The sequence below is a fragment of the Erinaceus europaeus genome, chromosome 13 (assembly GCF_950295315.1).
Source record: "Erinaceus europaeus chromosome 13, mEriEur2.1, whole genome shotgun sequence".
In the NCBI taxonomy this organism is placed as follows: Eukaryota; Metazoa; Chordata; class Mammalia; order Eulipotyphla; family Erinaceidae; genus Erinaceus; species Erinaceus europaeus.
Window position 1 is genome coordinate 15,134,006 of NC_080174.1, and position 15,644 is coordinate 15,149,649.

The 15,644-nt window shown below is 45.0% G+C and overlaps 1 protein-coding gene across 5 annotated transcripts in view; it reads right to left on the reverse strand.

Annotated features, from left to right (window-relative positions):
• SASH1 (SAM and SH3 domain containing 1) overlaps positions 1–15,644 on the reverse strand; it is a 465,315-nt gene that overhangs the window by 196,872 nt on the left and 252,799 nt on the right. For all 5 annotated transcript variants that reach the window (XM_060205372.1, XM_060205373.1, XM_060205370.1 and 2 more), the window contains exon 2: positions 11,717–11,845. In XM_060205372.1, coding sequence (XP_060061355.1) covers positions 11,717–11,845 — 129 coding nt within the window. The remainder of the gene's footprint in view (positions 1–11,716; positions 11,846–15,644) is intronic.

Genomic DNA, 15,644 nt, shown 5'->3' on the forward strand with positions numbered 1-15,644 from the left:
TAAACGTTATTTCACATCAAAGCCTCAAGGCCTTCAGTGTGCTACAGATTAATATATTTAAATAGTTTATAATCAGATTGTGATTAAGACAGATAAACCACAATACTATAATCTTCCAAGTTCCAAGTATTTGTTAAATGTAAATATTTAGATGATGATACCTTCTGGTCACCTACTTGGAATATTCTAAGGGTCCCAGAAAAGCACCTGACCTGGAGCTCATCTCATTTCTGAAAAGCCCTGAACTGGAAAGGAAGGAAGCCTCTTGTACACCCTTGCCAAGCAAACACATGTCCAGATCCTGCCATCCAAGTGGCCTCGTTGGCATTGTTTCTTTGGCCTCTCCTCTGGGATCCCATCAATCTGATGAACTTTGTAGGATCCTCTCTGTTTATGGAAATAAAACGAAAACAGCCACCAAGTTCAGACATTCCTCCTCTCTGGAAAGCATCTGTATGACATCAACAGGATGCTATTCTGGGTTTTATAATTCCACCCCTTCCCACCCGGGCATATTGTTTTCTTAAAACAAACACAAACTGGTCATTTCTCAATGCTGAAGTTGTTGATCCACACTTAAAAAAAAAAAAAAAAAAAAAAAAAAACCAGAATGGGATGGAATGGGATGGCATGGCATGGAGAGTACTCAGTGTGTGGGCTATTTGATTAGCCACACTTAACCCATCCTATCAGTCCACTCCTGTAGTTGTTGACAACAGCCTGCAAAGGTCTATAAGTGTAGACTGGGATAGAAACACATCATCTACTAAGAGTCTTCTTGGTTATGAGAGAGATTGAGAACAAGAGTAACTGTGGCAGCCTTGCAATCTGTTTATTTCTGTGTTGATGTGGTGCAATGCACAAAAAAATGCTGACTTCTTTGCGACTAGGCATTCGACAACAAGCATGACTCTGTGTGAGAGGAGCCAGAGCACAGGCCTGGCAGCATTTGTGTCTGGGTGAAGACATAATGCCTCAGTGTATTTTGACTGTGCGAATCCCACGAGGAGCTCAGCTCAGACTCACCCTCTCCTGCCCACTGCTTCAGATTGCAAACTACGAATCCACAGCAGCCTAAAGCTGGCAGAGCATGTCCCTTAAGACAGAATGGACAGAAAAATGGCCCTGGGAACAACCACTGGGCTCTACCAAAGAAACTTTTTTAACCCTGGGCCATTCATAAAGCATTTCTCATTCTTACACAGCAGAAATGAAAGTCGGAGGTCAGGGAAGACATTTGCTTTTTTGAGTTGCTGTGCTTCTGGAATATTCCACCCCTCCCCAGGGCAACTTTGCTCTCTCTGTCATTTTCTAGAATATCTGGACAGGCCAAGGGCACAGGAAACCTATCTCCCATGTGCTTTTCTTGCTGCTCCAGCAAGTAACAGACGGGCAGTGAAGAAACCAAACAGCCCACAGAGACTGGGCTGTTTGCATATGTGTGTGAGATCAGGAGTTCGCTTTGGCCCTGCCCGCCAACTATTGCGAAATGGTCATTGTTTTTGTTGTGTCTTTGTGAATGGGAATGAATCTGATGTCATTCTATCATATATTTTTATACCATTAACAATTTAGGGACATATGAAAGAATGGTGTGTATCTTTTTTCTCCCCATTATATTATATCATATATCCCAAAGTAAGTTTCTCACAATAGCCTTAATATATATATTGGGGGCCAGGTGGTAGTGCAGAGGGTTAAGTGCACATGACACTAAAGATGTCCATCTTTCTTTCCCCTATTCTGTCTTCCCCCTTCTCTCTCAATTTCTCTCTGTCTTGTCCAACAACACCAATGGCAACAATAACAAGGGCAACAAAATGGGAAAAATGGACTCCAGGAGCAGTGGACTCATAGTGTAGCACAGTGCCCCAGTGATAACCCTGGAGGCAAAAAATTATATATATATATATATATATATATATATATATATATATATATATATATAATTTATTACTGGATAGAGACAGAGAGAAATTGAGAGGAGAGGTAGAGGGAGAGAGACAACTGCAGTCCTTCTTCACCACACATGAAGTTTCCCCCTGTAAATAGGGGACTAGAGGCTTGAACTTGGGTCCTTGTGCACTGTAATGTGAGCAGTCAATCAGGTGTGCCACCACTTAGTCCCTTTACAATAGCCTTCTAAAAGCCCCATTTTGCTCACAAATTCACTTTTACACAAATTGTGCTGACTGCCTTAAATTGTTCTACATGGTATATACCCACACAAACCAAGTTAGTCTTAAAAGTTCTTCAGGGGCCGGGTGCATTGGATCGACCTTCCTGTGGTGCATCCCGTGAGTACCCATTCATTGGGGAAACTGACGATCCTTCCTAGCCGACTGAATCCACATGGATCCCAGTCACTTTCAAAGCCATTAACTGGCTACGGAAGAAGGGCAAACGCTAGAAGAAGGGGCCGGGTGGTAATGCAGTGGGCTAAACGCACATGGCATGAAGCACAAGGACCAGCTTATGGATCCCAGTTCAAGCCCCCAGTTACCCACCTGTGGGGGGCAGGGAGGGTTGTTTCACAAGAGATGAAGCAGGTCTGCAGGTATATATCTTTCTCTCCCCTTCTCTGTCTTTCCCCCTTCTCGATTTCTCTTTGTCCTATCCAACAACAATGACAGCAATAGCAACAACAATAATAACAGTAACAAAGATAAACAACTAGGGCAACAAAAGGGAAAAAATGGCCTCCAGGAGCAGTAGATTCGTAATATAGGCACCAAGCTCCAGCAATAACCCTGGAGGCAAAATAAATAAATAAATAAAGTTAAAAATGAAAGAAAAAACAACAAGTTGTTGATACTCTTTACAAGTGAAAGTAAGTGTCACTGCCTCCAGGAAGTCTTCATTTGACTTTCCCTAACCGATATCAGGGGCTCTCTTTGACATTCCCTGCATAGCACTGTCATTGTGTGTTTACTTGTCCGAAGTCTGAACTAGATTGGGACCTCTTTGAGGGAGAGATGATATCTTCAATAATGTGTCTGGCCATAGGTTGGGTGGTCAATAAAAATTTGTGAACATTGACAGACATAGATAAACTCAGTAAATACTTACTGAACACCTGCCATGTGCCATGCATTGTCAAAACAGACAAAGATCAGATTTAATTAAAAAGAGATATATGGTCAAGACTAGATTCTGTAAGTACTACTGAAGAAATGGAAATACACACTTAACTAAACTAAGAGGTGAGCATGTTCCGTATGAAAATGTACATTACATTTTCATACTGAAATGTCAAAGGACATTTATTTATTTTTGCCAGCAGAGTTGTCACTGCCACCTGGAAGTTATCACTGTGGTTCAGTGCCTGTATGACAACTCCACTACTCCCAAGAGACCTTTATTTTTTCATTTTTCTTTGACTGAGGGTGAGAGTGAGTGAGAGAGAGGGGAGAGAGACCTGCAGTGCTATTTCATTGCTCATGAAGCTCCAGGGGCTTGAAACTGGATCACCCCACAGAATATCATATGCAAAAGGACTTTTAAAATAGAGTCTCAACCAGTGGGCATGGGGAGTACGGATAAAATGAGGATGGCAGGATGCTGGGCACGTCTGCAGCTGGGTCAGAGGCCCAGGAAGTTTGTTATCTTATGATGTTTATATGTGCTTGAAGTTTCCCAAAATAAGAAGCTAAAAAAATCTCTATACTGGGGGCCAGATAGTGGAGCACCCCGTCAAAGACATGTTACCGTGCACAAGAAACTACATGCAACCCCCCGGGCCCCACCTACAAGGAGGAAGGTTCACTAATGGTGAAGCAGTATTCCAAGTGTCTCTCCTTGTCTCTCTTTCTCCCTCTCTATCTGCCTCTCCTCTCTGAGTTTGTCTCTGTCCTATTAAATTAAAAACAAAATGGCCACCGGGAGTGGTGGATTCATCATGCAAGCACCAAGCCCCAGCAATCAATAACCCTGGTGACAATTTAAAAAAAAAAAAAAAGTCAAAGCAATTACAGAAGCCGGACCTTCCACCTTCTGCATCACACAATGACCTTCGGTCCATACTCCCAGAGGGTTAAAGAATAGGAAAGCTATCAGGGGAGGGGATGGGATACAGAGATCTGGTGGTGGAAATTGTGTGGAGTTGTACCCCTCTTATCCTATGGTTTTTGTCAGTGTCTCCTTTTTATAAATAAATAATAAAAAGTCTCTACAATCGTGAATAAATAAGGAAATATGAAAACCAGTCTTCTGCATTATTACAGGTGTCTTTGAACTGGAACACAAAATTTCTTTAAAAGAATGCATGGTAGGAGGCCAGTGGACTAGCTCACTGGATAGGCTACCCACCTTGCCATGCAATGGGCCTGGGTTTGAGTCCTCATTTGGTAATGAAGGGAAAGAGAGAAACCCCTAGTGAAGCTTCCCCTGAAGGTAGGGACCAGGAGCTTGAGGTCTTTGTGCACTGTGATGTATACACTCAACCATGTGTGATGCCATCCGGCATCCTATATTGCCAGTTCTTAATGACTGAAAGGAGTCCCGTCCCTTCCTGGCCGCCCACTTCCTGGCTGTTGTCAGATATGTGAAGGACAAGGCATCCAGGTCAAGTCCAGAATTGTTGTCAACAGGGCCCCCTGTCGGTGAGGACTTCTCCATCCATTCTGCACACCTCCACCAGTCATACCCACCTGTTCCAAAGCCACCCTGTCTCTGACATGCTGGGACATCCGAGACAGCCAGGAATCGGGGGCCACCTTGCAGGTGTTCCTTTCCTGGCCAGGATGTCACTTTGACAGATGTCAGGCTCAGCCTCACCAGAGAGGGGCCCATTAAGGCCTTGGAAAGCTACTGTCATTTCCAAATGGAGCTTCTCTTGGCCAAAATGAAAACCCTGCTGTGCTCAGGGAGGAGCCAAACACAGGGGAAATGGGCATCTCCTCTGCTGTTCACAAGCACTAATGTGCCACCCCCAGCAGAGACAGAGGCTGCAGTCTAAACAGACGGGTCCTTCAGAGCAAGCTGGGGGCTCCGTAAAAGCTCTGGTCAGAGTTAACGAAGTTGAATCCCAATCTCTTTATACTGCGGATATCTCACCCATCTGTACTCTCTCCATTGCCTTGATCTGTACCAACGGGGGCCCCTCAAACAATTCCCATGGGCTGTATTCCTAGCAGGAGCGGGTGATTAGGTGCTGGACATGTGGCTTAGCCTCCATCCAGAAAGTTAATTATGAACTTAACTATCAAAGTCATTTGTTTGTTTGTTTGTTTATTTGTTTTGGAGAGAAAGACAAGGCCCTCTGCAGGTGGTGAGGGGACCCACCCCCATGGACCCATGGATGTATTAATTAATGCTTTAAGGTGATGCCTTTTTTAGACTTTTTAAAGTCACGAGCAAATGGTTTAATGTCTATTCTATCTGGAGATGAGCTCCTCAATTCCCAAGACTCACCCAACTGAGGTTGGAAATGAAATCAACTGCTCAGTCCACCAGCCCAGAAGCTCCCCACTCAAGGTCATCTTTTTTTTTAAAGGTTTATTTTTTTTAATATTTATTTTATTTATTCCCTTTTGTTGCCCTTGTTGTTTTATTGTTGTAGTTATTGTTGTTGTTGTTGGATAGGACAGAGAGAAATGGAGAGAGGAGGGGAAGACAGAGAGGAGGAGAGAAAGATAGACACCTGCAGACCTGCTTCACCGCCTGTGAAGCGACTCCCCTGCAGGTGGGGAGCCGGGGTTCGAACCGGGATCCTTATGCAGGTCCTTGTGCTTTGTGCCACCTGCGCTTAACACGCTGCACTACAGCCCGACTCCCCCATTTTTTTTTTAAGACAGAGACAGAAAGGCAGAAAATGAAAGAAACCACAGCACCAAAGCTTCCTTCAATGAGGTGGGGACTGAACTCAAACCTCAAGTCTGGCCCACATATATGACAAACAGTGAGCTCTTTTGCTGAGCCTGAGGTTGGCTTTTGTGCATGTGTGTGATTCCATAGTGATTTATAAGAGTGTGAAATAATAATAAAGTTTCATATCTCTCCCACCACAGGAGCTCTATGCTCTCCAGCCCATAAAGACCATAGTTTTCCCAAGGTCGTTACTGTTTTGCCAGTCCCAATGCCTTGATTCTCTATATTCCACATATGAGTGAAACCATCTGGTAGTTGTCTCTCACTTCCTTCTTTACTTCACTAAGCATAATTACCTCCAGTTCCATCCATTTTACCTTAAATCTGCCTTTTAATTTGCTCTTTTCTTTTCTCTCTTTCTTTTTCTTTTCTTTCTTTCTTTTTAAAAATTTTTTAATATATTTTTATATATTTATTTATTCCCTTTTGTTGCCCTTGTTGTTTTATTGTTGTTGTTATTGATGTTGTCATTGTTGTTGTTGGATAGGACAGAGAGAAATGGAGAGAGATGGGGAAGACAGAGAGGGAGAAAGACAGACACCTGCAGACCTGCTTCACTACTTGTGAAGCGACTCCCCTGCAGGTGGGGAGCCAGGGGCATGAACCGGGATCCTTACGCCAGTCCTTGAGCTTTGCACCACCTGTGCTTAACCCGCTGCGCTACTGCCCGACTCCCTTTCTCTTTTTTTTTTTTAATGGCAGACACAACAAACTTAATGTGGCTTGTTCCCTGTAAAATATGATGTATGTCAGGACCCTAGCATGTTGCTATTTTCTTCTGCTGTCTGGGGGGGGGGGGTTGTTTCTCCTGCCATCCGCTCAAACTCCATTCTGAAGGGCTCCTTGTGACCTGGAGAGGAGGAAGCTGAAGGTCTTTGGACTCTGCTCCAGTGGGTAAACCAGGAAAAGATGAGTCTACATCTCCAAAGGCAGAGCTGAAATCTAGCTGTAGGTCTCAGGTTCAATCCCTAACACTGCAATAAGCCAGAGCTGAGTGCATATATGTGTGTGTGTGTGTATGTGTGTGTGTGTATTTTTTTTTTTTAAAAAAGAGAAAATAGCTATACAGGAAAAATGTAATGCAATGAAGGAGAACATTATAAGGCTTGGGAAATGGCTCCACAGGTGGAGTGTAGGCCTTTAAGTGTGAGGTCCTGGATTTGATCCCCCACATAGAGCATTGCTCTTTCTCCCTCTTGCTCATTAAAAAGAAATATATACTGGGGGAGATAGCATAATGGTTATGCAAATAGGCTTTCATGACTGAGGCTCTAAGGTCCTAACTTCAAACCCCAGCACCACCATAAACCAGATATGAGCAGTGCTCTGGTGAAGAATGAACGAATGAATGAATGAATGAATGGCCAAGAACTAACTCACTGAGTAAGGCATCTTCCCTGCCAGGTGCACAGGAACCTGGTGACCATGTGGGAGGTGTAACAGCACTGGAGAGAACTCCTGAACTAGGGTGTCTCTTCCACTCACTCATCATCTCTCTGCCTGAATGAAAAAGATGACCTGGGAGGAGTCCAAGTGCACATGCGCAAAGGCCCAGCCAGCTCTCCAGAACAACAGAAAATTACAGAGACTGAGAGCTAGCTCATCCAGTTGAGCACCTCCCCTGCCATGTATGAGGTCCTGAGTTCAAGCCTGACACCACATGAGAGCACCATGCACAGCACCAGAGTAGTTCCATGGCTGACTGAACACTGCTATGGTTATTTCTCCGTCTCTCAAATGAATGAATCAATGAATATACCAATATAAATAAGTTTTTTTGAACTAAGCAACAATGTTTCAAGAAACAGTTTCCCTAAAAAACCATCCATGAGAGTTGTAGGCCTAGTGAGAAACTCAAAGTGGACTGAATACAAACTAAAGACCCCAGGAAGATTTCAGAATCCTAGAGCCTTAGGGATGGCATGTGGAAACACAAGATGTCTGGCCTAGTCCTGGGCACCGAGAATGCTCTCTCCTCTCCCCTCCCCCCCCTCTGCAGCCTGCCTGGCATTTGACAGAGATCCTGCTGGCTTTCTCACTAACTGCACTGTAATAGATGAACAGAGCTTCCAGCCTGGCTTGTGTTGCTGCACATTAATCCCCCCTACACACACACACATACACACACACTTGCACTTTCAATGAGAACTAATTAGGCTCATGCCGTGTGCTTTCTCCCCAGACTGTCTTTTGCAGCTCTGGAACGGAGCACACCAAATAAGCCCCATCTGTCTAAATGTGCAGGAGTTATTTATCCCATCACCAGCCAGACTTCCTTTCTTGCTTTGTGAGGTTCCCAAATAGTGGGTGATGATTATGGTTACCCCAACTCCAAAGCAGCTCCAATCTGAAGACTAGTATAATGGTTACATAAAGAGACACTTGTACCTGAGGCTCCAAAGTCCTAGGTTTGATTCCCCCACACCACCTTAAGCCAGAGTTCAGCAGTGCTCCGGTAAGAGGGTAGAGGGGGTGAAAAAGGAGGAGGTGGAGTGGGGGAGAGCGAGGAGGAGGAAGGGAGAGGGGAGGAAGAGGAGAATCTAAGAAGCATAGGTGGAATATGTGATGCTAACAGTCTGCCATTCAAGGTCAAACTCAAGTTCACATTTTGCAGCTTTCAAGAATTAGGAACACTTTAAGTTGCAGCTTTCCTACAGTCCTGCCAGAAGGAAAGTCTTTGTCCCTTGACTGTGAACCAACAGGAGAGGCAAGTTCATCTTCATGGGGGCAGAAGCTTCTTGACACAAGTGGTTGTATGTGTGGGGGGTTGTTTGTGTCTTTTTTTTTTGTATGCTTTTATTTATTTTTTTTTTTGTCACCAGGGTTATCTCTGCTGCTCCTGGCATTTTTTTTTTTATTTTGATAGAGGATGAGAAAAATAGAGATAAACAGAGACAGAGGCAGATAAAAGAAGTAGCAGTACTCTACTACTTGCGAAATTTCCCTGTTGGGCTGAATTTTTTATTCAGAGAAAGATACACACACACACACACACACACACACACACACGTGCACACACACACACACATACAAAGAGAGAGAGAGAGTCCAAATAACTGGAGCTACACCAGGTGCCATGGCAGGAATCTCATGTGGTGTAAGGCACAGTCATGGCAAGTCACAGCCCTAACCTGAGATTTGTATCTTATAATGGGGCAGACAAGGCTATGGAATATTAAGTTGCTGCCTCATTGTATGAAATTCCCTTCTCGGGGCCAGGTGGTGGCACACCTGGTTCTTCTTCTTCGAGCGTTTGCCCTTCTTCCGTAGCCAGTCAACAGCGTCAGGTTGAGCCTGATGTAAAGTTTCAAGACCTCCTTTGAATCTGGAGAGGTGGCAGTCGTTGACTATGTGGGTCATAGTCGGTCTGTAGCCGCAGGGGCAGTTCGGGTCGTCTCTGGCTCCCCAGCGAAGGAACATAGCGGCGCACCGGCCATGGCCTGTTCGATAGCGATTGAGGAGGGCCCAATCATAACATGCTAGGTCAAAGCCAGGTTGACGCTTGCAGGGGTCTGTGATGAGGTGTTTGTTCTTTACCTCAGCTGACTGCCAACTCTGTTTCCAAGAGTCTGGAACACCTGGTTGAGTGCACATGTTACAATGCACAAGGACCTGGGTTCAAGCCCCCAGTCCCAACCTACAGGGACCTTGAAAGCGTTGCGAGTGGTAAAGCAGGGCTGCAGATGTCTGTCTCTCTCTCTATCTCTATCTCCTCCTTCCCTCTTGATTTCTGGCTGTCTCTATCCAATAAGTAAAGTTTAAAAAAAATAATAAAAAATAAAAAAGAAATCCCCCTCTCCTTTTGATGCCTGAAAGCCCTGAGGACAAGATATAACACCCCACATACACCCCATTGGTCTCATTTACTTAAGATTTTACTGCCATGTAAGGTCTTCCTGTGTACCTGCTAAGTTTGATCTTAGGTCTGATTTTCCTACTACACTGCCTGATGTTAGTCTGTTTGCTCTAAAGTCAGCCCTTCCTCCTGCTCCCCAACACTTCTTAGAATGGAAGTAGACTGAGCACACTTGATAAGAATATATAACAGTGACAGTTTACTGGTGTAAACTATCCAGTACTTATAGGGTAACTAGTGTAATAGGTCCTTTATAACATAAAATGAATTTATTAATTTAGAAATTATGGGTTCCTAGTTTCTTGCTTTCTGCTTTTGTTTCAATTCTCTCCCTAAGTAGGTTTATAGAAATTCTTTCCTTAAAGAAAGGACACAGCAAAATCCTCAGGTACCTAAAATTATGTAGAGGCAGAAGGACTGAACTATTCAGCACACTTCTGTGGATTCTTTAACATTTCAGCAGAGTTCAAATACAACTGGTCAGAAAAAGATCAAAAACTAATCATTTATTTATTTTTTGCCATGAGAGTTATTGGTGGGGCCCTGTTCCTGAGAATTCATGTCCAGAGGCCATCCCTCCAGCCCTCCTTTTTTTTTTTTCTTTTAGTTGGTAGGACAGAAATTGAGAGGGGAGGGGAAAAGAGAGAAAGAGACAAAACAGGAGATGAACGTATGAATGTCGATGTATTGAAAAGAACACAGCCCCGAAACACAGTGATTACAAAGAGGCCTTCAGAGAAGGCAGGCAGTGGTGCACACACAAATCATAATGAATAAGGGCCAGGGGTTCGAGCCCCTAATTCCCACTTGTGGTGGTTGGGGGGGTGCGCTTCATGAACAATAAGATAGTATTGCAGATGTCTCTAGCTAGCTAGCTATCTCGCCCTTCCCTTTCAACATCTCTCTGTCTCTATCCAAAATAAATAAATAAAATTTTGGGGGAAAAATCTTTAAAAAGAGGCCTTTGTGACATGGGAGAACTATGATGAAAGGAGACTAGAGTGGGTGGCCTAGTGGAAGAGCACAGGATTTTCATGTCTGAGGTCCTGGGTTTGATCTCCAGCACTGCAAGTATAAAAGCATCCCTTAAACTACAAAAAAAATATATAATAAAAATGTACCCTTTTTTTAAAAACTGATACAAAAACGGGATCATACTGTCCCAGTGAAGATTCATTTCATTTTGCTCTCCATGAAAGAATAGGTTGAACACCAGGGAGATAGTACAATGGTGACATACAGGACTTATGTGTCTGAAGGCCCATGTTTGATTCTTGGTGTCTGTCTTCCCCCCCTCCCCCATAAAAAAGGAAATAATAAATAATGTAAGGGTTCAGGTGTGGTACAAGGTAAAGCACATATAGTACCAAGGATCTGGGTTCAAACCCCCCGGTCCCCACTTTCATGGGGGAAGCTTCACAAGCAGAGAAGCAATGCTGCAGGTGTGTTTCTCTTTCTCTCTCCCCCTTCCCTATTAATTAATTTCTCTCTGTCTCTGTCCACTAAGCAATTGAGTAAAATCAATCAATCAAAATTGAAAAATAAATAATGTAGTCTGGGAGGTAGCACAATGAGTAGAACATTATATTATCAAGAGGGTGGTGACACCTGGTTGAGTGCACGTGTTACAATGTCCAAGGGCCTGGGTTCAAGCTCCCAGCCTCCTCCTGCAGGGGAATAGCTTCTTGAGCAGTGAAGTAATGCTGTGTCTCTCTCCATCTGCCTCTCCCTTTTCTTCACCCTCTCCTACTTCCTTTCCCCTCTCAATTTATCTCTGTCTGCATCCAATAAATAAATAAATAAAATGAGAGAGAGAGAGAGAGAGAGAGAGAGAGGAGAACCGAATCACTCCTTCAGCAACCTGCATTTTCCATAGGCCCAGTGCAGCTGGCTAAAGCTCTAGGCACACTGATAATTGATCCATGTTCCAAGGAGCAGAAAACGGGTGCTGCCCTGCCAGTAGCAGCCTCTCTCCCTGAAGCCACCACTCACCAGATCCAGGTCCTGGGAAACCCGGCGCTTACGCAGCTCTTCCATCCTCTCACAGACGTCGGAGAAACAGGTGTTGTAGTAGTCTGCATACTGCTGTGCCAGGTCATCGATGTTGCCCAGGGAGCCATCCTGCATGAGGAAGAGACAGGAAAAGAAGGAAGACGGTCAGTCCACCTGCCAAAACCCTCCACGCACACACCTCCCTCCCAAGCATCTGCAGTGACAATCAAGAATCTTCACTGGGGCTGGGTGGTGAGGTACTTGGGAGAGCACACACAATACAATGCACAAGGACCTGGGTTCAAGCCCTTGGTCCCCATCTACAAGGGAAAGCTTTATGAATGATGAAGCAGTGTTGCACATGTCTCTCTCTTTCTCTCTCAGTTTCTGACTCTATTTTAAAATACATTTTAAAAATGAAATCAAATTACATGGTGCAAAGCGCAAGGACCGGCGTAAGGGTCCCAGTTCGAGCCCCTGGTTCCTCACCTGCAGGGGGGTCGCTTCACAAGGGGTGAGGCAGGCCTTCAGGTGTCTATCTTTCTCTCCCCCTCTGTCTTCCCCTCCTCTCTCGATTTCTCTCTGTCCTATCCAATAACAACAATGATAAACAACAAGGGCAACAAAATGGGGGGGATGGCCCCCAGGAGTAGTGGAGTTGTAGTGCAGGCACTGAGCCCCAGTGATAACACTGGAGACAAAAAAAATAATAATTAAATTTAAAAATGGAATATTCACTACATAAAAAGCACACACCAGGCTGTTTGACATGCAGTCATCTCTCAGTTTGGAGGGCAGCATCAGGGAACTGGGACTGATTCTATTCTGGGTTCAGATGGACAAACAGGGGTGACTGTCCTAAAATGGCAGGCCTAATAAGCAATGAGGCCAAGTTCTCCGACCTAGGACTACTAGGTACCAAAGTCAAATTCTCAGACCTGCCCCTTAGCCTGACTGGCAGGGCTAAAAGCCTCAGGGACATATAGTAACAAAGGCACTGGGGCCCTACTATGCTCCTCACAGCTCAAGAGGGTCCAGGGCTTTATCACTAATGGCTTTGGGGAAATTCAGATGTCACATCCTAACATTCCAGACAGAGTCTGAGAATCCAGGAGTCAATGGGAAGGCTGTGTCTGACACACACTTGAGTCACACTGTCCCGTGAGACCCTCAGAAAAATGGGCTATGGTCCCCGAGTCATCTCAAATTCATTAGCAAGCATAGATGCACATAGCAGGCCGAGTGGTGGTACACCAGGTTAAGCACACACATTACCATGAACAAGGACCCAGGTTCAAGCCCCTGCTCCCCACCTGGAAGGAGGGAGCATTAGCAGCAGTGAGGTATGTCTGCAGGTATCTCTATTTCTCTTTCCCTTTCGTGTTCCTTATCTTTCTCCCCCACCTCTCTCATTTTTTTCCTCTGTCCTAGCAAAATGAAATTAATGGGGTTTTTTTTGGGGGGGAGGTTTGTTCGCTTTTTTTGGTTTTGCTTTTGCCACCAAGGTTATCATTGGGGCTCAATGCAGGCACTACAAATCCACTACTTCCGGTGGCCATGATTTTTCTTTATTCTATTTTACTAGATAGGACAGAGAGCAGTACAGAGGCGGAGATAGAGAGAGGGAGAGAAAGGGAGAAGGAGAGAAAGAGAGAGAGAGAGACCTGTAAACCTTCACTGCAAATGGAGAGTGGGGACTTGATCATAGATCCTTGCTCATAGTAATATGTGTGCTTAACTGGCTGTGTCACCGCAAGACCCTCTTGAGTTTGTTGGGTTTTTTTTTTAACTACATTTTAAAAAAAGAATGATATACATAATGAAGTCACTTAAGTACTAAAGAAACAGGTCTGTCACATCACAAGACAAGTAGCTACCTGGGAATCCACATTCCTGAGCTCACAGCCCAGGTAGGCTGCCACTGCCAGTTCAGTGACCTCAGCCATGCTTCCTGATCTCTGGAGATACTGGTGTAATAAGAGGGACAGGGAGGTGGGTCCACAGTGGAGCACAGGACTCGGATGTCTGAGATCCCAAGTTCACTCTGTAGGAGCACTTATGACATGGTGATTTTTCAAAGACTGATGAGGAGAGAACCAAAGAAAGTATCGCCCTGGTATATGTGGTACTGAGGACCAAACTGGGCACCGTATGCACTGCAAGTCCTGTGACTCTGCCACTGAGGCGCCTCCCTGGCTAGAGCAGTTCTTTTATTTATTTTGCTAAGGTTTTCTTTTTTGAATCTATTTCATAAGAGTGACAGATAAAGAGCCGTGGAGAGAGGCCAAAGCGTCACTATGGCATACACAGTGCCGGGGATTGAACTCAGGCTCTCGTGCTTGCAGGCCTAGAGTTCTAGAACTGTGTCGCTTCTTAGGCCATAAATAAATATGTGTGTGTGTGTGTGTGTGTGTGTGTGTGTGTGTGTCTGTCTGTGTGTGTGTGTGTGTGTGTCTGTGTGTGTGTGTCTGTGTCTGTGTGTGTGTCTGTGTGAGTGTGTGTGTCTGTGTGTGTGTCTGTGTGTGTGTGTCTGTGTGTGTGTGTGTGTGTGTCTGTGTGTGAGTGCGTGTGTCTGTGTGTGTGTGTCTGTGTGTGTATCTATATGTGAGTATGTGTGTCTGTGTGTGTGTCTGTGTGTGTCTGTGTCTGTGTCTGTGTGTGTGTCTGTGTTTGTGTGTCTGTGTGTGAGTGTGTGTGTCTGTGTGTGTGTGTCTGTGTGTGTGTGTGTGTGTCTGTGTGTGAGTGTGTGTGTCTGTGTGTGTGTGTCTGTGTCTGTGTGTGTGTGTCTGTGTGTGTGTGTGTCTGTGTGTGAGTGCGTGTGTCTGTGTGTGTGTGTCTGTGTGTGTGTCTGTGTGTGAGTATGTGTGTCTGTGTGTGTGTCTGTGTGTGTGTCTGTGTGTGTCTGTGTCTGTGTGTGTGTCTGTGTTTGTGTGTCTGTGTGTGAGTGTGTGTGTGTGTCTGTGTGTGTGTGTCTCTGTGTGTGTGTGTCTGTGTGTGTGTGTGTCCGTGTGTGTGTGTGTGTGTGTGTGTGTTTTATTCAAACAGCACTGCTCAACTGTGGCTTATGGTGGTGCCAGTAACTGAACCTGAAACTTCTAAGCCTCAGGAGAAAAATCTTCTGCACAACCATTATGTTATCTCCCCAGTCCATAAATAGGTCTTTAAAATAATAAAAAATAAAAATAAGGGGCTGGGCGGAGGTACACCCAGTTAAACACACATAATACTTAGCACAAGGACCCACGCAAGGATCTGGTTTCAAGGCCCCAATTCCCACCTGCGGGGGGGGGGGGGGGGGGCGGGGGGGACTCTTCACAAGTCTTGAAGCAGTGAAGCAGGTCTGCAGGTGTCTGTCTTTCTCTCTCCCTCTCTGTCTTCCCCTCCTCTCTCCATTTCTCTCTGTCCTATCCAACAAAATGGGGGAAATGGCCATCAGCAGCAGTGGATTCCTAGTGCAGACACTGAACCCCAGTGATAACCCTGGAGGCAAAAGAAAAAAAAAGATACCATACTATGGATAGTCCCCCTCTCAAAGTAAAGAGCAATGAAGTGAAACACTCAGAATGCAACCTCCTGCAGCGCACCTAGCTCATGTACATACAGGAAGTGCTCATAGCAACTGTTCTCGACCAGCGCATCAACGGGTATCCCTTACAACTCAGTGCTGTCCTCTTCCTTTAGGAGGGCTGACTGCTAAACCTGTGTCCAAACGCATATATACAGGCTGCAGAGATGCTGTCTACATTTCTGAGCTCTGACACTCATTCAGAAGAACATCTCCCCTCCCCCTCTCCCTCTCTTCCACTATGTCCCTGGGATGAGTAATGGCCTTAGCAAGATGACCAAGGAAAAACAAAATTGCCAGACAACCTAATAGGTGCACACACACTTTCCATTTTGCAAACCTCTTGCCAGGCATCAGAATGCC